The 23747-nt window shown below is 53.6% G+C and overlaps 1 protein-coding gene across 4 annotated transcripts; it reads left to right on the top strand.

Annotated features, from left to right (window-relative positions):
• Positions 1–5464: 5464 nt before the first annotated feature.
• Pear1 (platelet endothelial aggregation receptor 1) lies at positions 5465–23133 on the top strand. Of its 4 annotated transcripts, XM_038311513.1 has the most exons (25): positions 5465–5666; positions 10910–10977; positions 11202–11270; positions 12477–12638; positions 13214–13318; positions 14015–14115; positions 14673–14765; positions 14900–15143; positions 15608–15725; positions 15925–16061; positions 16149–16361; positions 16630–16804; positions 16883–17003; positions 17834–17997; positions 18089–18191; positions 18279–18425; positions 18598–18723; positions 19828–19956; positions 20062–20190; positions 20316–20528; positions 20660–20748; positions 20830–20953; positions 21104–21178; positions 21270–21515; positions 21877–23133. In XM_038311513.1, the coding sequence occupies exons 2-25, from the start codon at positions 10946–10948 to the stop codon at positions 22026–22028; spliced, it is 3267 nt and encodes a 1088-aa protein (XP_038167441.1). In that variant the 5' UTR covers positions 5465–5666; positions 10910–10945; the 3' UTR covers positions 22029–23133. The 4 variants fall into 4 exon arrangements, with proteins under 4 accessions (XP_038167441.1, XP_038167442.1, XP_038167443.1 ...); XM_038311514.1 differs by lacking the exon at positions 10910–10977; XM_038311515.1 differs by lacking the exons at positions 10910–10977; positions 11202–11270.
• Positions 23134–23747: the final 614 nt, after the last annotated feature.

Below are 23747 nucleotides of genomic sequence, written 5' to 3'. Positions count from 1 at the left end.
GCGTGTGTGTGCGTGTGTGTACGTGCGTGCATGCGTGAGTGTGTGTTGTGGAGCAGCAGGAAACCCTGACTCCTCCCTCAGTTTCCTGCCTTCACCACAGAGCCTCCACTTCTACCCCTACACCCTGCCATAATTTTCCTGGAACTCCCTCCTGGTGTATCCTTGATTCTCCTGTTGAGGAAGTGGCAGATCTCTCTTGCCACTTGTGAGTTCAAATCTATCTCTGGATGTAGGTGGGGGTGAAGCAAGCCACCCCCTCCTTCAAGGCCCCCACTAGCCCTTCCTGCAGACAGGAACATTAGGTGACTCCCAGGCCACCTGTCCAGCTAATTGCCTTTCAACCTTCCCCTCACCAGGGTGCCCCCCACAGCCTCCATTAGCCCCCCCTTCCCCTGATAGCCCCTAAATCAGCCCCAATTATTTATGCAGGGGGTGTGCTGTGATTGCAGCTAGAGTGGAGGGTGAAGATGAGGAAGTTGAGTGCCAGGCGAGCTGGCAGGAGGCAGAAGCAGAGCAGGGACAGGCAGGGCTGGAACCCGGGGGCAGACTGAAAAGTGTGGATTTGACCTCAGGAGGATGTGGGGAGTCAGCTGGCCTCCTCTGCAAGGGCAAAGCTTACCCTTCCCATCGTCAGATGTAGCCAGGTGTTTATGAGGGACTGGCTGGAAAGAAGAGTGAGCAGCCAGTATGCTTCCTCCCACAGGGCCTTCCTGAGCAGCCCTCCTCTGCTCCTTGGAAGGCCAGGCTGGCCAGTGCCTACATGATGCACGCTGGGTATCAGAGGTACTCTCTCCCTCTGCTTTCGTGTTTGCTGTCACATCTCTGGGGGCTCTGAGAACACAGAACTGGATGCTAGAGAGGGTGACGTTCATCCTTGTGAGCAAAGCTGAGTGAGAAGACAGTGGGGCAGCCTGGTCTCCACCCACAGCACCGGAAGACAGTGGGACAGCCTGGTCTCCACCCACAGTGTCCTCCCTGAGCTCTGTCAGGGAACCTTCCCTGAGAGTTGAGAGACTCTGAGCAAACTTCCTGGGAGGCAAACAGCTCTCGGATTCCTTGTAAGACTACTCCCACTGAAGAGGGTGAGGTGTCCAGCCCTGGCTCCTCAGCAGCTCTTATCCCTGAGCAGAGCAGCCGCTTCACTGGGCTCCTGGGTTCCACATCTCCCGAAGCCTGTTCTCAGCACAGCGATGTCCCTTGTGGGGATCAGCCCTGCCTCTGGTCAAGCTATCCAATGGCTTCTCATCCCACACAGAGCAAACTCCAGTAGCTTTACTGTGGCCTGAGAAGTTCCTGCAAGTTTGGTTCTGACACCCCGTCTTTAACACCACCATCACCATCCTTGTTACATAACAAGCCACTCTGTGCAGAGGGTTATCGTTGTTCTGTGGGTGTGGGTGGGTGCGTGCATGTGTGCTAATGTCAGCGTGGGTCTGAGAAGACCTTCACATGTCAGTCCTCGTCTTCCACCCTGTTTGAGAGAAGGCTTCAGTAAAAGTGGGGAGGGAACCAGGCAGTGGTGGCGCACACCTTTAATCCCAGCACTCGGGAGGCAGAGGCAGAGGCAGACAGATCTCTGTGAGTTCAAGGCCAGCCTGGTCTACAGAGCGAGTTCCAGGGCAGGCTCCAAACTACGAGAAGCCCTATCTGGCAAACAAAACAAAAACAGACAACAAAGTGGGAATGGGGAAGTAGGTTCAGGTGTTTAACCCCCCATTTTTGTCAGTTTCAGATACTTATGTAATAACTTTATGTATTTTCACTGCCTATTCCTCTCCCTTAGCCCCTCCCTCTCCTGAACCAACCACTGAGTTTAGCTAGAGTCATTCGCTCAGTGAGGGTGGGAGGTTCCACAGTGGCAAGGGTGACACCGGTGTCTGCACACTGGAGCTAATGACAGCTCCTCCAGGAAGTGCTGGGCTCATGTGTGCAACAGTCATGTCACGTCTAGACATCTTTTTACTGTGGGTTCTCTCTGCCCCCCTTCTGCAACGCTCCCTGTTGGGTCTAATACTTCATGTATTCGTGGCCCTTTCTTTGGCTGGTTCTGGGTTCTGCATTCACCATCGCCTACTGCTGTAAGCGCCCTGGCTGAGGGCTGGACGAAGCACTAGTCGTGAAAATGTGGTATTTAGAAGGCAGTCTGCTGTGACTGGGGCCCAAGTGCTGAACTTTCTTAGCAGGAATGGGATGTGTGACAGTGTGGCCCCCAAGCGAGGGCTCAGAGCTGAATGCAGAGTGAAATTTGAACCACGTGCATGCTTTACCTTTTCTCTTCCATTGTCACTTAAGATGAGCTGTGCAGTTAACTTCCAAGGCCACTGGAACTCAGGTTTTCTGCTGCCTGCCCTTGAGCGATGTGTTGGTGTCTATTGCCCCCTGCTGGAAATTTAGTGGAATCAAAGTCCAACCTTGTGTTTCCTTCCCAAAACACTGGTACCATCCAGTGCACCTGAGCTCAGCACACTTTACCATCAAAACAGCAGCTATTGCGGGCGGTGGTGGCACAGGCCTTTAACCCCAGCTCTAGGAAGGCAGAGGCAGGTGGATCTCCGAGTTTGAGGCCAGTCTGGTCTACAGAGTGAGTTCCAGGACAGCCAGGGCTACACAGAGAAATCCTGTCTTGATAAACCAAAACCATAACCAAACCAAATTAAAATAAAACAAAAACTTGCCACACAAAACAAAAACAAGAAAACAACTATTAAGCAGCATTGCCTGACTCTTGGCTTGATTATCCACATAAAAATAAACTCAGCAAATATTATACACAAAGGACTTGAAACCACAATTCCCGAGAACCAGTAACTGTCAGGTCACAGTGATCCTGTTCTTGAACAGCTACCAGGGTCAGCGACTATGAGGCCACACGGAACCTGTGCATGCAGACTACCTAGCATGCAGACTACCTAGCATGCAGACTACCTAGCTGCAGTAGTTCCAACTGTAAAAGGCCCAGTGTTATCAGCTGCTGTGACAGGTAGTTACACCTGGTGCTGCCACACCTACTGCTGCCAAACCTACTGCTTCACACCTGATGCTGCCAAACCTACTGCTGCCACACCTACTGAAGCCACACCTGGCACAGCCACACCTGGCGCTGCCACACCTACTGCTGCCACACCTACTGCTGCCACACCTACTGCTGCCACACCTAGTGACCAAAGTCTTATGGTGAGGGACAGAAGAAGGACACATGTTGTGGAATATTATTTTAGCTGGGCAAAGATGTGTTCCATTTGTTTATGCTACAGAATATTACTTTAACTGTGTAAAAGTGTGTTACTTATTTGTTTAATGATGTAAGGACGTGTGTTTAATTATGAGAAGATGCATTGATTGTTCTAATAAAAAGCTGAATGACCACTAGCTAAGTAGGAGGAAGGATTGGTGGGGCTGGAAGGCAGAGAGAATAAAGAGGAGGAGAAATCTAGGCTTGAGAGGGAAGAGGGAAGAATGAGAGAGGAAGAGAGAAAGAGGGACATGCCTGGGGCCAGAAGTCAGCCAGACACAGAGACAGCAAGAAAGAAAGGAAGGAAGAAAGAAAGAAAAGGAAAAAACCCGAAGCAAAACATAGATGAAGAGAAACAGGTTAAGTTATAAGATCTAGCAAGAAAAGAGGTAAGCCAAGGCCAAGCATTCAAAACTAATAACAAGTCTCTGTGTCATTATTTGGAACTGGTTGGTAGCCCAAAAGAAAAAGCCTGGTGCAGACATAAGTGAGTATATACACATGATTGCATTTATACAAAAATTCTAGAAAAAATCCACAGTGACAGAAAACAAATCAAAATTTCATGAGCTTCCGTTAGGAGAATGGAATCTGGATCATTCTTGCAGAGAAGGGCAGGTAAACTGGGGGAGATGGTCATTTAAAATATTATAGTTATTTATGTTATAATGGAGAGGGGATATGTGCCATGGTATTACTGTGGGTTCTGGGAACTTTTGAAATTCTCACTTTCTACCATGTTGGCTCCCGGGGTCAAACGCAGGTCATCAGGTCTGTTTGCAAGTGCCTTTACCACCTGTGCCATCTCATTATCTCCTCCTCCTCCCCTCCTCCTCCTCCTCCTCCTCCTCCTCCTCCTCCTCCTCCTCCTCCTCCTCCTCCTCCTCCTCCTCCTCCTCCTCCTCCTCTTCTTCTTCTTCTTCTTCTTCTTCTTCTTCTTCTTCTTCTTCTTCTTCTTCTTCTTCTCTTCTCTCTTCTCCTCCTCCTCCTCTTCCTCCTCCTCCTCCTCTTTTTCTCTTCTCTTCTCTTCTCCTCCTCCTCTTCTCTTCTCTCTCCTCCTCCTCCTCCTCCTCCTCCTCCTCCTCCTCTTCTCCTCCTCCTCCTCCTCCTCCTCCTCCTCCTCCTCCTCCTCTTCCTCCTCCTCCCTCCTCCTCCTCCTCCTCCTCTTCTTCTCCTCCTCCTCCTCCTCCTCTTCCTCCTCCTTCCCTCCTCCTCCTCCTCCTCCTCTTCTTCTCCTCCTCCTCCTCCTCCTCCTCTTCCTCCTCCTTCCCTCCTCCTCCTCCTCCTCCTCCTCCTCCTCCTCCTCCTCCTCCTCCTCCTCCTCCTCCTCCTCTTCCTCTTCCTCCTCTTCCTCCTCCTCCTCTTTCTCCTCCTCCTCCTCCTATTCTTCTTCTTCTTCTTCTTCTTCTTCTTCTTCTTCTTCTTCTTCTTCTTCTTCTTCGTCTTCTTCGACAGATTTCTCTGTGTAATAGCCCTAACTGTCCTGGAACTTACTTTGTAGAGCAGGTTGACAGGTTGACTTCCAATTTACAGAGCTCTGCCTGCCTCTTCCTCCCAAGTGCTGAGATTAAAGGTGTGCGCCACCAACGCCCAGCTGGAGATGGACATTTTAAAGCATGCTTTTATTGGGATGGCAGTTACACCGATGAGCACACTTGTCTAAACTAATAAAACACCATGCCAAGTGAAGTCAGCTAGATGTGGAGGGGCAAAGGCTGAGCTGAGCTATCACCATCTGACGTTACGATGGTTAGCAGTTTCAGACCAGGATGAGGGAAAAGCTCTGGAAACTGATAGAACCAAAAGTTACACACATGTTGAAATAATGCCACTAAACTGTTCGCTTAACATTTGTTGAAAAAGGATATATTAGATTACGTATATTTTGCCACAATAAAATTTCAGAACAATAATTATCAAGCCAAATGAGCTCCTTTTTATTAAGTGGCCCTGCTGCTGAGAATTCAACCCAGGACCTGTAGCATGATCCACACCCAAAAAACCCAAGTTGTCTTTGCTTCGAACCCTGGCTATGGTGGATCGCTGGGTGCTTAGTGCAATCTGTTGGAGACCGGCTCAGATCTTGCCTTGACCTCTTGATAGAGGTCGGGGGTGCCTCTCCCTAGAGGGCCGCCAGAGGGAGCCGCCGGGCAGGAAAGAGGGGCGTCGGGTGGACAGCGACGCCGGGAGCTAGGGCCGGTCGTAAGCCTGTCACGTTGGGCGGCTCTCCTCGTCCACTTCGCAGACAAGCGTGTGGAGGCCTGACCCCACCCGGCCCGGCTCCAGCCTCCCCGCGCGGACTTCCTGCCTGGGCCCAGGCCCAAGCCCAGGCCCACCCCCTTCCTGCCCCTGCAGTCGGCTCCCTCCGTCGGCTAGCGGCTAGCGGGACCCTTCGGTGCACACACGCCACATCGAGCTCCGAGTTCCGAGGCAGGTGAGTACCCAGTCCTGGGCTCTGGAGCCTGAGACCCCCGGGATGAAACTAGGCGCAGAGCGCCGAGGAGATGGGGTGGAGGGAGTGGGAGCCGTCTAAGTGAAAAGAAAGAAGGAGATAGAGACAGACACACAGACGCTCAGAGAGAGGGAGAGAGGGAGGGAGGGAGGGAGAGAGGGAGGGAGGGAGACACACACACACACACAGAGAGAGAGAGAGAGAGAGAGAGAGAGAGAGAGAGAGAGAGAGAGAGAGAGAGAGAGAGAGAGAGAGAGAGAGAGAGAGAGAGAGAGAGATTAGGGAAGAGGGGGGAGAGAAAGATCTGCCTAAGTGAAGAGAGAAGAGAAAGGAAAGAGTGAGCCGACCCTGAGAGAGAAAGTGGGCGATCCACCTAAGTGGAAAGGAAAGCTACTGTGGTTGTGAGGATTAGGAACCCCAGCCAGTATGTTCTCTTTGCCCAGGGGAAGGCAGCCTGGAAGTCCTGGATTCCAGTGTGAAGTTTGCTAGAACCTTGGTAGTACTGAAGCCCCGAAAAGTAATCCTAAACTTTGCCTTCTGTCCAGCCCTCAATTTCCTCTTTCTGGAGGACTATGAAAACACCATGCCTGTTTCCTCCTGTAGCTGAGGGAAACATGTCTCCTGGAAAGAGACCTGCTCAGTGTTTGTAGATTTGCAAGTCCTATTCCACCTTGTAGGAGAGAGGTCAGCCATAGGCACCTATGGCCTCTGAAGGCTGTCTGAATGATGTGGGTCCATCGTCAGGCAGATGGTGGTCCTGGAGCCTACAAGCCCAAGCTCCAGTAAGGCCCCCCTCACCTCTCCTCCATATTTCCAGCCTCTCGCCATGGACTCATGACTCCCTGATTTGGTCTTTTAGTAGTGCCTGCTGCCCCAGCTGGGGACTGTGACCCTAGTCCCAAGAGATAGGAACAGCATGTGCTGGCTGAGGTTCCCAGGCTCAGCCAGGCCTCAGCTCCAGGCAGAGCCGGATAAGGGGTCAGTTCTCAGCCCCTGCCTATGGAGGCTGTTCTCCAAACCAAGTCCATCCCAGAGTATAACTATCTGTGTGTCTATGGGCCGATGGGTGTGGACAGGCCTCCCACCCTCCCAAAAGTCTGCCCCTTTCTGCTCTCCAACAGATGACATCTTCTCAGAGGGGGTGAAGTAGGAGGGTTGACTTCTTCCCCGCTCCAGTCCAGCATGCCCTATCAGACTTTCCCAGGAGAGGAAACCCTCCCCAGGCACCCTTTCTACCAATGGAAACCTAGAGAAGATGGCTGCCACAGCGGCAGTAAAGGACTCTCTGAAGAAGTTCCACGAGGCCTCATCCCAGCTGGTGCAGGGCGGCACCTGCTCTGTGTGGGGACAGCTAGCAGAAAGGCAGGAGGAGGGGGCAGACAGACACAACACGGACACGCAGACTGGTGGGACAAGGCCCAGAGAGAACTGTGTGTCTAGAAGAGACTGGAGAAGCCACAGTGGTGGAAGGAGGGGCATAACAGCTAAGAGGAGGGAAAGTTCCCCGAGGCTGATACTAACGTTACACACCTGCACGTACGCTGAGACGCAGCCCCGAGGCGGGATCCCGAGTGTGGGCTTCTTCCTGTGGCTGCCCACACCCACAAAAGGGCATCTGGGACTCAGCCCTGTGTTTGAAGGATCTGTGGCCCCAGACCCAGGCTGAGGACTCACATCCAGTCCATCTCCATGCAAGGCAGCTCAGCGCCTTGCGTTTCTGTGCTCTCATCACCTGGGAGCTTGGAGGCCAACCCTGAGTGTGGCAGGTGTGGAGCCATCCTCACGGCACTGTCTTTGGGGGGCCTGAGCGGGAGCTGAGGGGAAGCCTCAGAAGGAAAGCTGTAGGGCTCTGCACTCGGTTCCGTGTCTGCCTGCTGTGGGTGCTGACTGACACGGTGGCAGACAGCCATGGATACACGTTATGAGCAGTCAGGGTAGCTCAGTGGTGTAGCACTGCCTAGCATGCTCAAGGACCAGGGTTCCACTTCCAGCACCACCAAGCAAGCCCAGACCAGTGAGAGCCCACTGTGGCCCTGGACTGAGCTGGGAGGAAACATGGGTCCATGCCGATGGATGTTGGAGTGTGTTGTCAGGATGGAAGACTGAGAAAGCGGTGGGGAGATGTGTTTGTCACAGAGCCCCTCAGCCCCATCCTAGACTGCAGTGTTCTACTGACAGCCCCTAGAGTGGTCTGGGTTAGTTCTTCTTGCTCTTAGAGGGGGGACACAGGTACTGACTTTGGCTAGGTCATCCCCATGTGCGAGGGGGATCATTCCACTTGGAGCCAGGTGGCACAAGCAGATTCAGGAAAAATAACCAGAACTCCTTTGGGCCATGGGAGGCATGGCCATTAAGTCTGCAGGACAGGGAGGGAAGGTGAGGCTTGAGTACTGGGAACTTCTTGGCGGAGGCTGCTCTTGAAGCCAGGGGGCAACTGGACATTTGGAGGAAGCTTGAGCAGAGATGGTTGCCTGGTGAGATGCATGTGGGGCTGTCGACTTCAGTGGCTGTCACAAGACTAGATGTGTGGTATGGCTGGCCTTCCTGTGACGGAGATGCACAGGAGGCAGTGGGGGGAGGCAGTGGCAGAGCAGAGCTGTACTATGGGGTTTTATTTATTAACGTTATTATTAATTGTTACCAGCCTTACTCTATATGTAGCTCAGAATAAATTATCCTCCTACCTCAACCCCCTGAGTGTTGAAATTATAAGAAAAAAGCCGCCTAGCCCTGCCAGAATTATAATTTCTGGAGGTAATCTTTGGGTGGCAGCAAGGAAGGCAGGCCAGTGGGGAAGCTGCTCTTGTCCCAGTCTGGTGGCCAGACAGCCCTTGGTCGACTCATTTTAGGGGACCCTCCCTACTTTCTCCTCAGTGAAAAGGTAGCCCAGGTGGTAGTCAGAGCTGCTGTGGGACTGGCTTAGGTCATGAGTCAGAATCCCTGCTGGTTCTCTATTTCCTGATGAGTAAACAAGGCCTATAGTAGCCTCTCTGGCTGCCGTTTCCTGAGCCAGAAGCAGGCCAGCCTCTCACCCCTGCCTGCTCCCGTTGCCCCAGCCTCCAGTCGGCCTTGCTCAGGTTTCCTGTTCCTCCATCCGGCAGACATGCAGACATGCCTGTGTGCTGGAGCCTGGCTTGGCTGGGTTGGGAGGGGCCCTGTGCTTGTGGAGACCTTGGTGTGAGGCGCTGCTGGGCAGGTGCCGCTGGCAGAGTCAGCTCTTTTGGGGGAGAACGTGGAGGTGTGGGCTGGGGTCTCACTACATCTGTGTGTCTCAGTGGCAAAGGCAGCTCAGGAAAAGGCACAGAGAAATGGGACTCAAGTGCCCATCTCAACATCAAGCTAAGCTGCATGTAGTGTGGGTGCCCATGCATCCTTCCCTTTTGGGGGGCAGAAGACATTGTGTGCACTCAACTGTCCATGACAGCCTTGGCATGCAGAAGACTCTCTGATCAGACAGCAATGGAAGGGGAAAGTGCTGATGAGAAGGGTGTAAAACCATGCCAGGTTTAAACAGTCCTGGTTAGTAGGGAGGCCTAGGGGTCTCAAGTGGCATAACCAAAATCATACAGTTTGTGACAGGGTCAGGACTAGACACTCGGACTGCAAAATGGGGGAGATTAGGGAGTTGGGGTTGGCACTGCTGCTGAAAGAGGGCAGGAATTCAGGGATCCTGCCCTGGTACTGACTCTAGCTTGAAGATGCACCTGGCAGACAGCCCGACATTCTGGGGATCAGGTTCCTGCCCTCCACCTCCCCCACCACTTACTTTCTCCCCGTCAGCATTTTCAACCTTGTTTATTCCCGGATCATCATGGGGTTCTTCAGAAAAAAAAAAAAGAAAAAGACGAAAACCAAAACAAAATCAACTTCAGTTTCTCCTGGAATGAATGCCAGGGGAAAGCACGGGGTCCTGTGGATGTTGGGTACAACTAATGTGGACGGAGCATGGGTGTTATGGATTGGCCCCAAGTGTGTCACCATTTAATCTTTACAATAACCTTCCCGGAGCTGGGGTAAAAGGGCGATTCCTGTGTCTTACTCCATCATTCCCATTTGCTGCTTTCTGGTTAAGGCTGCTCTTCTATCATCTACCAGCTCCCAGAGGCCCTAGACTTACTTCCTCCTCCCAGAGGCTGGGGTACAGAGAGGGTAGAGGGGCTCTTGGAGAGGGAACAGGCCAGGGCCCAGTGGGACTTGGAGGCTGAGAGACAGGAATGTAGCTTGCAGCCTTGTAGGCAGGAAATGGAGCTGAGCCTGGCCAAGAGCCCAGCAATTTGCATGTGGAGGTGGGAGAGAAAAGTTGTTCGTTTTGACTGCATTCTGGCGGGCGGGCGCGCAGTTCCCACGCCTCTGATCTAGTTCTGGTGGCAGCCTTCCCTCCCTTCCCTTCGCTGCTCCAGTCTCTGGCCAGCTCCCTACTCCTATAACTAAGCTGTAAAGATATCAAGCCCCTGGGTTTCTTATTTCCATCCAGAAACAGAAGTATTGGGAGGCCTCTGCTGCTGATGGTGGAGTCTGGATCCCTTTTCCGCCACCACTGACTGTGGGTCTTGGGCAGGCTCCTATGTTTACTGAGTCTGCTTCCTCCTCTGTGGACTGGATAGCAGCACTTTCCACGATGAAAGTCACTCACTCTGCCTGACCCATCTCAGAACAATACAGGGTCACATTTTGCTGGCTGTGAGGAAAAGCCCTTTGTCAAAACAGAAACTTGGTGGGAGATAAAAGTTGGGCAGAGGGGGCCCAACAGGGGTCTCCTGGGGGCAAGGATCTAGGAATGTAGGACTAAGCCCCTTGATAGGTGTATAGTCATAGAGTCTGGGTTCTGCTGGGACTAGAGAGGAGCTGGAGGCTCAGAGGGACAGGCATCAGGTGCACCAGTCATCCGTAACACCTCCTCCCCTGCCGGAAACCAGCTTCAGAGGCGTTGAGCTCCTCATTAGGCCCGTGTTTATTTCTCAGGCTGGGAATGGTCAGGTAAAATCCTTCTGCTTTCTGCTAGGACCCCCTCCCCCATCTCCCTTTCCTATTGTCCACCCACTGGTCTCTGCTGACCCCACCTTGGCTTCTAGCCCTAGACAGAGCAGCTGAAGCTTCCTCCGCAGTGCGGCCCCACCCTGAAGGCCTTTGGGAGGAGGGAAGGTATAGGCCTTCTCCAGCCAACTAGCATCCCAGCAGAACTACAGTTAGGTATCTCCTGTAACACTGCACCCTGTTCTGTGCAGGGCTGTCCTGAGCCCCCAGCTGAACTGAATGGGGAGATGGGACAACACCTGATATTTCTGGCCTGGAGGTAAGGGCAGATTTGTAGGGTGGTACTCACTGGATCAGGTTGTGAGTAGCAGTGGTACCTCAGACTATGGTGTGGCTCCATAGGCACAGGGCTCCCATCTCCCCAAGGCCACAATGTCAGCCCCGTAGCCGAGCCAGCTAAATGGGGCCCCGTCACCCGACAGGAGAGTAGAGTGGTGTGGAGCTCCACACTTCCAGCCAGCCAACTGGGTTTCCTCTCTTAAGGATCTACATCCTGAGCACTGGGATCCCCGGGACATCTTCTGGCTTCCCAGGCCCATGCTGGCATCACTGGTGAGTTACCTGGTCAAGTGAGCAGTGGCTGAGAAGATTAGGGGTTCAGCTGGGCCCCTGTGAGGTATGAGGTCTAGTGTCTCTGACCCATGGAAGGAGCTGGGAGTTCTTTCTGGGTGGCAGTAACATGGAGTGAAGAGGATGCTAGGGGGTTAAATCTGGGTATGGGCCACTGCAGGAAATTGGGGTTCAGTTAGGGAAGAAGGTACCCTGGCTGAGCTGAGAGAATCATGATCAGCCAGAATATATGGGTGGGGGGCCAGGGGTGGGGCTGCAACAAGCATTCCAGAGATACTCAGGGGTGCAAGGGGCCAGCACCCGTGACCTCTCTTCTCAGGGAAATAATGACAAGCAGATGTGGGTATCTCTGGAGAGTAGAGCAGGGAGCCTGGGCAAGCTTTAGAAATGCAGACACAGAGGGGGCCTGTAGTCAGCTTTTCCTGAGCCTAGGCAGTCAGAGGAGGACTCATCCCATCCGGGGTCCTGACTCTTCCCACTCTTGGGGTGGGGCCTAGGCTCCTTGAGCTGACAGAGAAAGGTGGAAATTGACCCTTGGAGCAACCCAGTGGCTGTGTGGTCACCCAGATGCAGCCCTATTGTCATTCCCCATGGCAAGAGCTTGCCGACAGTACTTCATTCAGTGGCTTGAACTCCCATCTGCCCATATACAGTGATGGAAACTGGCTCTCAGTAGCATATGATAGTGAACTGTCCTGGCCATTTGAAAGTTCTCTTGGACTGAGCCCAAGTTGGCTTCCCTTAGAACCCCCCTTCTTGGGCCCCAGTCTCACACTGTGGCCACCTTTCAGGGTCCTTAGTATTTATTTGCTAGGCTAGGGGGTGGTCAAGTGACACTAGAAGTTGACATGTTGTGAACAGTACCAGGAGGCTCTAAAAGAGACGAACGTGTGTGTGTGTGTGTGTGTGTGTGTGTGTGTGTGTGTGTGTGAGTATATTCAGGGGTGGGGTGGTGGGGTGTGGAGTTGTCAGGGAGCAGACAAAAAAGCAAGGTGGTACAGAATTCCAGGAATAACGAGGGCTGGAGTTGGTATGTTACCAAACTGAGCTGAGACCCGGAGCCATGGAAGTGTGCTTAGGAAACTTTTCTGGGGTCCTGGGGGAGCTGGAGTCCTGCCATGTGGACCAGAGGACCGAGGAGGAAGTGGGCTGGTCTCTTCAGCATGCCTACTGCTTGCATTATTACAGGTGTGTTCTCTGGGCTGCTGGCTGCACTGTTCAGTTGCTGTGTGCCCTACTTCAGGCCTCTGCAATGCTGCCACTTCTGCGTCTCCTCCTCCTGGCCTTAGGCCTGGGTCTGACCCAACCGCTCAACTCCAATGATCCCAATGTCTGTACCTTTTGGGAAAGGTGAGAAGGGCCCCAAGCTTGATGCTTGTCCCGGACAAGTGACTCTTCCGAGGAGTCTGTTTCTGGTCTCCTCAGCTCTGCCCTTGTCTCTGTCTCTATCTCATCTCTGACCTGGATTTTGACCTGTCCTTGTCTCTGGATCCCTGTGGGAGGGAGTCATTTAGTGTAGACCAAGCAGAAGAGCTGCTGGGGTGGGGGTAGGGAGAAGGTAGGGACAGGACTGGAAAACAGGACCCAGGGCAGAAGTTAGCCGAAAGTGCTTCGATTCATTGCTGCCAGCTTGGTCAAGGTTGAACAATCAAGTTCAGTCTTCCCACACTGACTGGTGCGTGCATTTGTGCATCTGTGAGTGAGTGTGGAGATTCCTGTGGCCCTCAGGGTGAGAAATGGTTACACAGGGTGGGAGGAGTCCCAGCACGTCCCAGTTTTAGAAGGAGCCTCTAGACAAGATGGGTGGGGAGTAGGGTAAGGAAGCCCAAATACTGGGGTGTTCAGATTCTCTACACGGGGAAGCCTGGCCTTGGCTCTCAGCTGTACCCTGCCAGCTCAGGGTCTGAACTGTTCTCATTCCACAGCTTCACCACCACCACGAAGGAGTCCCACTTACGCCCCTTCAGCCTGCTGCCCACGGAGTCCTGTGACAGGCCCTGGGAGGACCCCCACACCTGTCCTCAGCCCACGTGAGTGCTTTATCCTTTTAAGAGTCACTAGCTGCTGCTGTCCTTGAAGGAACAATGAGCCGTGGCCTGAACATAGAGAGGGCCACAGGGATTTTAAATTTTCACTGATGGAAAGTGGTATTGGTTCAGAAATGGTCTGCAGACATCTGAGACAACTGGAGCAAACCTTTGTATCTCTAAAACCAATGAACCAACTGACCAACTAACCAACCAAAGAAACAACCAATCAAATAACCAAACAACCTAACTACCAAATAACCAACCAGTCAACCACAAACAACACCGCTGCATCTCAGCAGCAGATGGTGTTTTGTTGAAATTCTAATATGAATTCAGACCACATTCTAAAAGGAAACATTGACTCCCGGCTGTACCATGGCATATGCAATCAAACCAACACTTAGGTCACTCTTTGCATGAAAACTCACATTAAATTTGAATCCTTAAAAAAAAAAAAGAGTCGCTAATTAGTCGAGGTCTGGCCCCTCTCAGAACCTTTGGTGCTTAGAGGATACTATCCATGGTGGGTACCCAGATGACTTGTGAAGGTGTGGCTGATGTGGGGCAGAGAGGGAACACTCACCTTCTGACCCCTCTGCTGCCTCACTGAGGTGCGATGGGGGTGGGGGGCAGAGGTGGGGCAGCCAGGGTCTCAGCTAAGAGCACTGATGGCCACCACCTCCTGGGCCACTGCAGGGTTGTCTATCGGACTGTGTACCGTCAGGTGGTGAAGACGGACTCCCGCCCACGCCTGCAGTGCTGTGGGGGTTACTATGAGAGCAGTGGAGCCTGTGTTCGTGAGTCTTGAGTTGGGTCAGGGTAGGAATGAACTGGGACCCATCTGTTTGGGTTTTTCCCTGCCCTAGTAAGGGGTATGGTGGGTGGGTTGCTACTGTCCGCTCCTTTAGGTTTCCCTCAATTCCAGCAACAGCAGGCACAGAAGAGGGGCTGGAAGTGGAGACTGTTGTCTCTCGTCCCCTAGCATCTGTGAGTCTGTCCTCAGAGGGGCCCCTGCCATCTTCTGACCCTGTCGCCAGCTCTGTCACCAGTCCCTGCAGGCTAGTTTTCCAGCCTGACTTAGCCCTCACCTCAGCCCCTACCCTTTCTGACCACATCTCCATCCAACTACCACTTGAGAATTCACCATTTCCCAACAAGATGTTTAAGCATGTATACAGAAAGGACTGAGGGAGCCTATGACCCTGGGGTTGCTCCCCAGGTCTTTATATCAGACAGAGCTGATGCTTGAGGACCCGCAGGTCCCTCACATGGGAGGCTCTGGCTCTGGCTTCCTAGATCAAAGGTGAGAGGGTGGGATGAAGGGATTCTTCTCATTTATTCCATTTCTGGCCAGCACTCTGTGCCCAGGAGTGTGTCCACGGTCGTTGTGTGGCTCCTAACAGGTGCCAGTGCGCACCAGGCTGGCGGGGTGACGACTGCTCCAGCGGTGAGTTGCTGGTGACCCGGGGATGGCCTTTTATCCGAGTCCATTGCTGCTGCCTGCCTTTTCCGGAGATGGGTGTGTGGAACCCAGAGAGGGGCTAAGTACCTGGTAACTTCCTTCTGCTCTCTGTTCCACAGAGTGTGCCCCAGGGGTGTGGGGACCACGGTGTGACAAGCTCTGCCACTGTGGCAACAGTACTTCCTGTGATCCCAAGAGTGGGGCATGCTTCTGCCCCTCTGGCCTACAGCCCCCCAACTGCCTTCAGCCTTGCCCTCCTGGCCACTATGGTCCTGCCTGCCAGTTCGGTTGCCATTGCCATGGGGCTTCCTGTGATGCCCAGAATGGAGCCTGCTTCTGTCCCCCAGGGAGAACAGGACCCAGGTGTGTGATGAGGTCATAGACACAGGACCATATATGAGGAAATGGTGGAGTTGAGAGACCAAGCTCTCAGTCCTGCTCTTCTGGGTCCCAGCTAAGCAGCTGCCATAATCACAGCATGAGCAAGTGTGGGGGGGCATGTCTTCAGGTGAGGCTGAGTTGAGAAGGACCTGGGCACACCTGCTTGCAAGGCTACATGCAGGCAGGGTTGGGGTGTTGAGCTCTGCAGAGTAGAAAAACTGTAGTCGGAGCAGTCATCAGGAGGGGACCACCTGAGCAGGGGAGAAGGGGCATAGGAGCCTGCTTGCTGCCACACCTCCTGCTCTCCCCTTCTGCTGATATTGGGGTGTCCGTGCCATTTACCTGCCCCAGAGATTCCTCCTGTGCAGGTAGCCAGCCTTGAGGAGAAAAGAGGGCCAGCTGAAGGTTCTTCCTGACGATACTCTGACCTCACCCCTATTCCACAGCTGTAATGTGCCCTGTTCACAGGGCACTGCTGGCTTCTGCCCCAGAACCAACCCTTGCCAAAATGGAGGTGTTTTCCAGGTCCCTCAAGGCTACTGCAGCTGTCCACCGGGCTGGATGGTATGAAGGGTGGAACTGTGTGCATGGAGTTGGGATTTCTAAGAGAATAACGAGGGTGGCTCTAGACAGGGCTATGAGCCAGGATTTCTTGAGATGGACTCTCAGGACCCTGGAGAGGTTTGAGGGCTTTGAGCATATGAGGGTTTCTACCAGCCTGTGGCCACGAGAAGGGGATTAATGAGTTTTCACTCACTCACAGGGTGTCATCTGTTCCCTACCCTGCCCGGATGGTTTCCATGGACCCAACTGTACTCATGAATGTCGCTGCCATAACGGTGGCCTCTGTGACCGGTTTACTGGGCAGTGCCACTGTGCTCCTGGCTATATTGGAGATCGGTGAGCATGTGGCTCCAGGGAACTGGGGTGGGTCAGGAGGAGGTGGAGGAGCCCAGTTTATACAGCCGTACTTAACCCGGCACCCAGGTGCCATGAAGAGTGCCCCGTGGGCCGCTTTGGGCAAGACTGTGCTGAGACCTGCGACTGCGCTCCTGGTGCCCGCTGCTTTCCTGCCAATGGCGCTTGTCTGTGTGAACATGGCTTCACAGGCGACCGCTGCACTGAGCGCCTCTGTCCAGATGGCCTCTATGGTCTCAGCTGCCAGGAGCCCTGCACTTGCGACCCAGAACACAGTCTGAGGTGGGCTGTGGGAAACACAGTCAGGGAGACAGGTTCTTGTTTTAGAGCCACCAGGGAAACAGCACCAGGGTATAGGGAAGGGTGGCATCGAAGTCACAGAATGATCTGGGAAGGGTTTGGGGAGGGAGCAGGAGCTGCCTGGGCATCGCTCCTTGCCCAGCCTGGCTCTCCGGGTCCGCGGAGCCTCTTTGCTCCCTGATCGGGCTCTGCGGAGGAAAGGACCTCTGTAATACGGCTCAGATGCTTGTGTCCCCTCCTATGCCCACAGCTGCCACCCTATGCATGGCGAGTGCGCTTGCCAGCCAGGCTGGGCGGGCCTACACTGCAACGAGAGCTGCCCACAGGACACACACGGGCCAGGCTGCCAGGAGCACTGCCTTTGTCTGCACGGTGGTGTCTGCCTTGCAGACAGCGGCCTCTGCCGGTGTGCACCAGGCTACACGGTGAGGCTGTGCCCCACCAAGGGGAAAGGAGGGGCGGGGTGGGGCTCGACCTCCACTCATGTGGCCCTCTGCTTTCAGGGACCTCACTGTGCTAACCTATGTCCACCGGACACTTATGGGATCAACTGCTCTTCCCGCTGCTCCTGTGAAAATGCCATCGCCTGCTCCCCCATCGATGGCACATGCATTTGCAAGGAAGGTAATGGACTAGGGTCTTTGGGAGGGGCGCGTGTGTGTGTGTGTGTGTGTGTGTGTGTGTGTGTGTGTGTGTGTGTGTGAAGAAAGCACTACCAGGGCAAAACTTATTGGAAGTGAGCTTGTGGGAACGGATTCAGGATAGTTCCTACTAGAACACTTTCTTTCTTTGTCCCTTCTCATCCTCCCTGTCCTGTTCTCCCCTTCTCCCTTTCCTATCCTTTTTTTTTTTTTTTGAGACAAGGTCCCACTATATAGCCCAGGATAGACTCAGAGTCCAAGCACCTATCCTGCCTCAGCCTCTGGAGTGCTGGAATCACAGGTAGAGCCAAGATGCCCTAGTCACTTTGCTTTTTTTTTCTTCCCTACAAATGTCATACTTTCCTTTAAATGTGCAGATCAAAAGATAGCTCTGTGCCAAGCACCTCTCACCCTCCATTCTACTGAAGTGAACCCTGACTGTGCCAGCCAGGTCTTCCAAAGGCTATTACTGAGGCATGTTGGCAGCCCTGAGGCTGAATTCAAATCCAGACTTAACCAAACATCAAGTCTTTAGCCCCCATTTCTCCCTGTTACCCCAAGATGGCCTGGTGGGGTCCACTATGAGCTTGGGTTTGTCACTAGCCTCCTTCTGTAGGGGAGACAGGAGGCCCAGGTGGGAGAGAAGACACTGTTAATGGCTGAGGTGGGGTCAGAGAGATTGTGGAGGCCCAGACAATTGAGCGGCATCAGTGGGAGTCTTTGAGCTGTTTGTTCATGTGTTTTTCTCATGCCCAGCTCACAGCATAAAGCTGGCACGACCCACACCCAGTGTATCCCTTCTGTCTTCTCTAGGTTGGCAGCGCGGTAACTGCTCTGTGCCCTGTCCTCCTGGCACCTGGGGTTTCAGCTGCAATACCAGTTGTCAGTGTGCCCACGAAGGAGTCTGCAGCCCCCAGACGGGAGCTTGTACTTGTACTCCTGGGTGGCACGGAACTCACTGCCAGTTTCCCTGCCCGGTGGGTGATCACAGCCCACCTGCCTGGGGGAGGGGAGTGCACAGCACCCCTCAACTGACTGGCCTGCTCTCCCCTCCATTTACTCTCCAAGAAAGGGCAGTTCGGTGACAGCTGTGCCAGTGTGTGTGACTGTGACCACTCTGATGGCTGTGACCCTGTTCATGGACGCTGCCGATGTCAGGCTGGCTGGATGGGTGAGCATTCTGGGTGTCTGGGTCTCAGGTCTGCTCTGGAGCTGGGAGTGTACTCTACAGGAGGTGACACTTACTTGTCTCCCTCAGGCACACGCTGCCACCTGCCTTGCCCAGAGGGCTTTTGGGGAGCCAACTGCAGCAATACTTGCACCTGCAAAAATGGGGGTACTTGTGTTCCTGAGAATGGCAACTGTGTGTGTGCGCCAGGGTTCCGAGGCCCCTCCTGCCAGAGGCGTGAGACTCCCTGTACCCCACCCCCTCCTGTTAGCAGTTCAGATGCAGGAGTCCCCTACCCCCACCCCTTGGCTTCTGTCGCTGACTCCCATCTCCAGGACAGTTAACCAAGGGAAGGTGGGAGGGAGACCCTGCTCCAGGACCCCCAGTCACCAGGCATCCCTTTCCCCAGCCTGCCAGCCTGGTCGCTACGGCAAACGCTGTGTGCCTTGCAAGTGCAACAACCATTCTTCCTGCCACCCTTCGGATGGGACCTGCTACTGCCTGGCAGGCTGGACAGGCTCTGACTGCTCTGAATGTACGTAGCTGCTTATGTGTGAGCGGGAGTGCCTGCTGCTTGGGTGGCTGAGCCCTGGAACCTCAGTCTCCTGGCTCTGGGCAGAAGGCCCCCCACTCACCTTGGTTATCTGTATAATAGGAAAAATCCTGCCATCACCTTCCTACTGGGAACTGGTTTGGGTGGAGGACGCAGCAGTGAACAAGTCAGAGGGAAAGTTTTCTGCCTTTCCAGAACCTGGAAAGAGCAGGGTACTTATGGAACAGCAAATCTCAAAAAGTCCCCTCTTGGACATATTCTTATTTTCTCTTCCTTTTAAAAAATTAATATATAAACTATTAATTTATTCTTTGAAAATTTCATACATATATGCTATGAGTCTTGATGAATTCCCGCTCCCCCTCATGCCCCCTAATGTCTTTCTCCTACACAAGTGTTCATTCCTTTTCTATAACCTGCTGAGTCTAGTTTGTTTGCCAGTGTGGGGCTAGTGACTGGAACATGGCTCTCCTTCCCCCAGCAGCCATGGCTGTTTTATATCTTTCTCACATTACTTTTATTGTGTCATCTTCCACATAACTATATGATAAAGAAACGAGTAGTCTAGGCAGCAGAAGCATGTTTTAGAGGGGAAGCTGCTGCCCAGAGATGGCTGCCTGTACTTCTGTCAGGGCCTCAAGGAAGTGCTCTTGGTGAAGTATTTGGATTGTTGTTTGTGTTTTCTGCCTAGAGTTCAGTAGTGTCTATTATTAGGTGATTTGCTAGGATCACACACAGATGATGTATTAGGCTCTAATCCCAATACCCTGGCAGGAGGCAGATGTTTGAAAACAAAAAACAAGCCTAGTATTGAGCCCTCCGGGGGCTGTCGAGAAGCTCTGGCTCCCTAACACTGGGGACATTATTCTGAAATGGCTGTTAGGGAGTCAGGAGCAGATGGTGAGGGGACAGTGGGCCAAGATGGCTGGAGATGAGCATTCCAGCCACCGGTGTGTAGATGCCCTTTAGAGCCTTAGTACCCCCACGAAAAGGCCAAGCTCAAGACTTCAGAGATACTGAGGGCCGAGCGAGCGTTCATGCAGAGAGGGTGGCTTGGCCCTGCCTGACAGCCCTTGTCTCCTGCAGCATGTCCCCCAGGCCATTGGGGACTCAAATGCTCCCAACCCTGTCAGTGTCATCATGGTGGAACCTGCCACCCCCAGGATGGGAGCTGTGCCTGCACTCCAGGCTGGACTGGACCCTACTGCTTGGAAGGTACCAACAGAGAGCTAACTCCCTGAGTGCACCATAGCCCTTATCCAAGAGGAGGCTGCATTTGCTGGCTCTGTGACCCCTACTTGCCTCCTTGGTTCTCTCCAGGCTGCCCACCAGGAGTATTTGGTGTCAACTGCTCCCAGCGATGCCAGTGTAGTCCTGGAGAGAGGTGCCACCCGGAGACCGGGGCCTGTGTCTGTCCCCCAGGACGCAGTGGTGCACCCTGCAAGGTTGGTAAGTTCTTGGGCTCCAAGGTTCTATGACCCAGGGTCCTCATACCATCTCTTTCTTCCTTCGAATGCACCCATGTTCACTAGCAGAACCGAGGTGCCAGTCTCAGTGCCCACTTTATCTCACAGGAAGCCAGGAGTCCTCCACCATAATGCCCACCTCTCCCGTGACCCATAACTCACTGGGTGCAGTGATTGGCATTGCAGTGCTGGGGACCCTTGTGGTGGCCCTGGTAGCACTGTTCATTGGTTACCGCCATTGGCAAAAGGGAAAGGAACATGAGCACTTGGCAGTGGCTTACAGCTCTGGGCGGCTGGATGGTTCAGATTACGTCATGCCAGGTGAGCCAGGGTCGGGCTTAAGTGAGTGATAGGCAGTGGGGTGCTGCTGCCTGTTCCCCATGGGATGTGGGGTGGAAGGATGGAGGGAGTCAGGGGGTCACACTGCTGCTGTCCTGGCCTCTGTCCTGCAGATGTCTCTCCGAGCTACAGTCACTACTACTCCAACCCTAGCTACCACACACTGTCCCAGTGTTCTCCTAGCTCCCCACCCCCTAACAAGGTCAGTGCACTGAGGGGTATGCTCTGGGGGTGGGCGAAAGCCTCAACCCTGTGCTCTGCCTGACGCACTGTCCCTCATCAGGTTCCAGGCAGTCAGCTCTTTGCCAGCTCCCAGGCATCTGAGCGAGCAGGCAGAACCCATGGACGTGATAACCATGCTACACTGCCCGCTGACTGGAAGCACCGACGAGAGCCCCATGATAGAGGTAGGTGCTTGGAGTAAGAGGCCGAGGAGGTGGATGTGTGCAGCCTCACCTGCTGGATCATCTTGGTGGGGTTGGGATGGGGGAAGAGCTTAGATCCAGACAATGCCTGGGAGGAGACCAGGGGTCTGACTTTTGTTTGACTTTCCTCAGGCTCCGGTCACCTGGACCGAAGCTATAGCTGTAGCTATAGCCACAGGAACGGCCCAGGACTATTTTGTCCTAAAGGTATGAGCATAGACAAGGAAGGGAAGGGAAGGGAAGCTGGGTCAAAGAGCCGGTGCCTCTAAGAAGCCTGATTTCCTTCCTTGATCCTTAGGTCCCACCTTGGAAGAGGGACTGGGGGCAAGCGTTATGTCCCTGAGCAGTGAGAACCCCTATGCTACCATCAGAGATTTGCCTGGCCTGCCTGGGGAACCTCGAGAAAGCAGCTATGTGGAGATGAAAGGCCCCCCATCAGTGTCTCCTCCCAGGCAGCCCCTTCATCTCCGGGACCGCCAGCAGCGGCAACAGCAGCCACAGAGAGACAGTGGCACCTATGAGCAGCCCAGCCTCTTGAGCCATAGTGAGCCCTCCCTGTCCCCAGAAGGGGCTACAGGGCACTGGAACACGGGAAGCAGGAAGGGAGAAGGGGAAGGGAGAGAAGGAGGTAGTGGCACGATATGGCAAGAGCAAGGCCTTTGGGTGGTTTGGCCTCAAACCAGGCATGACACTTGGAGAGTTGCCCTGCTTCTTCGAGTCTGTTCCTCACCTGAAGGTTGAGTATTTGAGATGGTGCTTGTATAGCACTAGAGAGGTAGAATTAGCATCCGGAAAAGTGAGACTGAGTTGTGGGACAGTGTCTTCATATCCTTTGAGGTGGACAGGGTAGGGAGAGCCAGGGAACGCCTCGAGGAGTTACCTCATCCTTTCCTCTCTGTCTTCAGATGAAGAGTCTGTGGGCTCCATGCCCCCTCTTCCTCCAGGCCTGCCTCCTGGCCACTATGACTCACCCAAGAACAGCCACATCCCTGGACACTATGACTTGCCTCCGGTACGGCATCCTCCATCACCCCCACCTCGGCGCCAGGACCGCTGAAGAGTCAGCACTGCATGGGACAGTGCCTGTATACCCTACCAGGAGAGGGACTGGGCCGGCAGGCCACTAACAAGCACATTTGATGAAGTGAGCAGAGAGACTGATGTCAGCCTTCAGCTTCCACCAAGGGAGACACAAATTGACAAACTGTCTAACTCCCTTTTCCCTTCCTACAGTTCCTTGAATCCCCAAGGCGCTGTGGACATCATTTGTGGGCTGAATGTTGTTGTATATCGTCTGGTTTCAGACTGATTTCAAAAATATGTGTTGGGTACCTTTTCTGTATATATACCAGGCAGGACTGTGTCTGCGTCTGGTTGGCTTCAGACAGTGCCAGGCACAGTTCTGCCTTCTGTGCTTCCCGGATAGCCAGACTTCAATCTTAACCGGCTCCAACAGCAGACCCTCACTGCCTGCTCACCCTTTACTTGGTAATCCTCTGTTTTTGCTCAGAGGACGGCGCCCTGCCTGTGGTGTGTATCTTCCTGGTACTTCTTGGGCTACACACAAACTTTCTGTGCCTCAATGGCCCTGCAGCCTACCTCTTTTTGTCTGCTTTCTCTCTTCTGGAGTAAAGGCTACCTGGTATCCTTCTTCCTCCCCCAGGGACTGGCACATCTGAGTTCAGCCTAGGTCCTGTGTTATCTGTTGACTCTTATCTTTCACATACCCCACAGAGAGCCGGCCCCACCCCCTTCTCTCTTCATAGCTACGGCTGCTTCTTCATGCACCTGTAAAAGGCAAGAATGGTGCCAGGCAGGGCTTGGGCTTGTTTTGTTTATGAAACACTGTCTCACTGTGTAAGCCTGGCTGTCCTGGAACTCACTACGTAGATTAGGTTGGCCTTGAACTCAGAGGTCTGTCTGCCTGTGCCTCTTAAATGCTGTGTTTAAAGGTGTGTGTCACATTTACAGGAGGTGGGGGCGGGGCTCAGACTGCACTCAGATGTGATGGTCACGTTACTAGATTAGCCTCTGCCTCCCCCTAGTGGCAGGAGTACTGTTACTAGATTAGCCTCTGCCTCCCCCTAGTGGCAGTACTGTTTATGCTCACTACTGTTTTTCCTTGGCGCACGGTAGTCAATAAATGTTCCTTTAAAAGCTTAGTGGCTGAATGACAGTACCAGTGATAGCTGTGGTAAATACTAGTACTTGTGTTCTCAGTGTCCCTCAGAACCTAGTTTGGAGAGCTCTTCAGAAGTAACTTCCCTGCAGGGAGAAGCATCAATGCTTGAAATGCTGGGGTCCATGTGGTAGCACTTAATGAGGTGTCAGGCTAGAGGAAGCAAAACTTCAAAGAGGCCCAGGATAACAAAATGGCAAGGATGGGACCTCCCGGATCAAATCATTACCAGACTGAGCCACCAGCATTCAGTATCAGCCTGAGCAGCTAGCTTGGGCCCTTACCACTAGGGCCTCTCTCTAGAGAATGGACCTGAACCCCTCTTCTGAGTGTCCTCCATTCTCAGTGTTGCCCCACTCCCCACATCTCCATGAGTAGGGACTGTTAGGTGCTCGCCCACTCGGGACACGCGGATCCTGTGCTGTCTGAGCCCAACAGACACGCCTACTCGCTCCAGCCCAGGGCAATCAGGCATCTGTCCATTGGCCACGTGCAGTCTTTGCCAGTTGCTCTGGCCACAGCCCCACCCACCCAGACTCGTTGTCTTGGAGAGGGACTCGCGCAGATCCTGCAGTTGCTGGCCAACTGGGTCTGGTG

This window comes from Arvicola amphibius, chromosome 14, assembly GCF_903992535.2.
Source record: "Arvicola amphibius chromosome 14, mArvAmp1.2, whole genome shotgun sequence".
Classification (NCBI taxonomy): Eukaryota; Metazoa; Chordata; class Mammalia; order Rodentia; family Cricetidae; genus Arvicola; species Arvicola amphibius.
The sequence above is the reverse complement of the archived record's forward strand: the minus strand, read 5'-3'. Positions and strand labels throughout refer to the sequence as shown.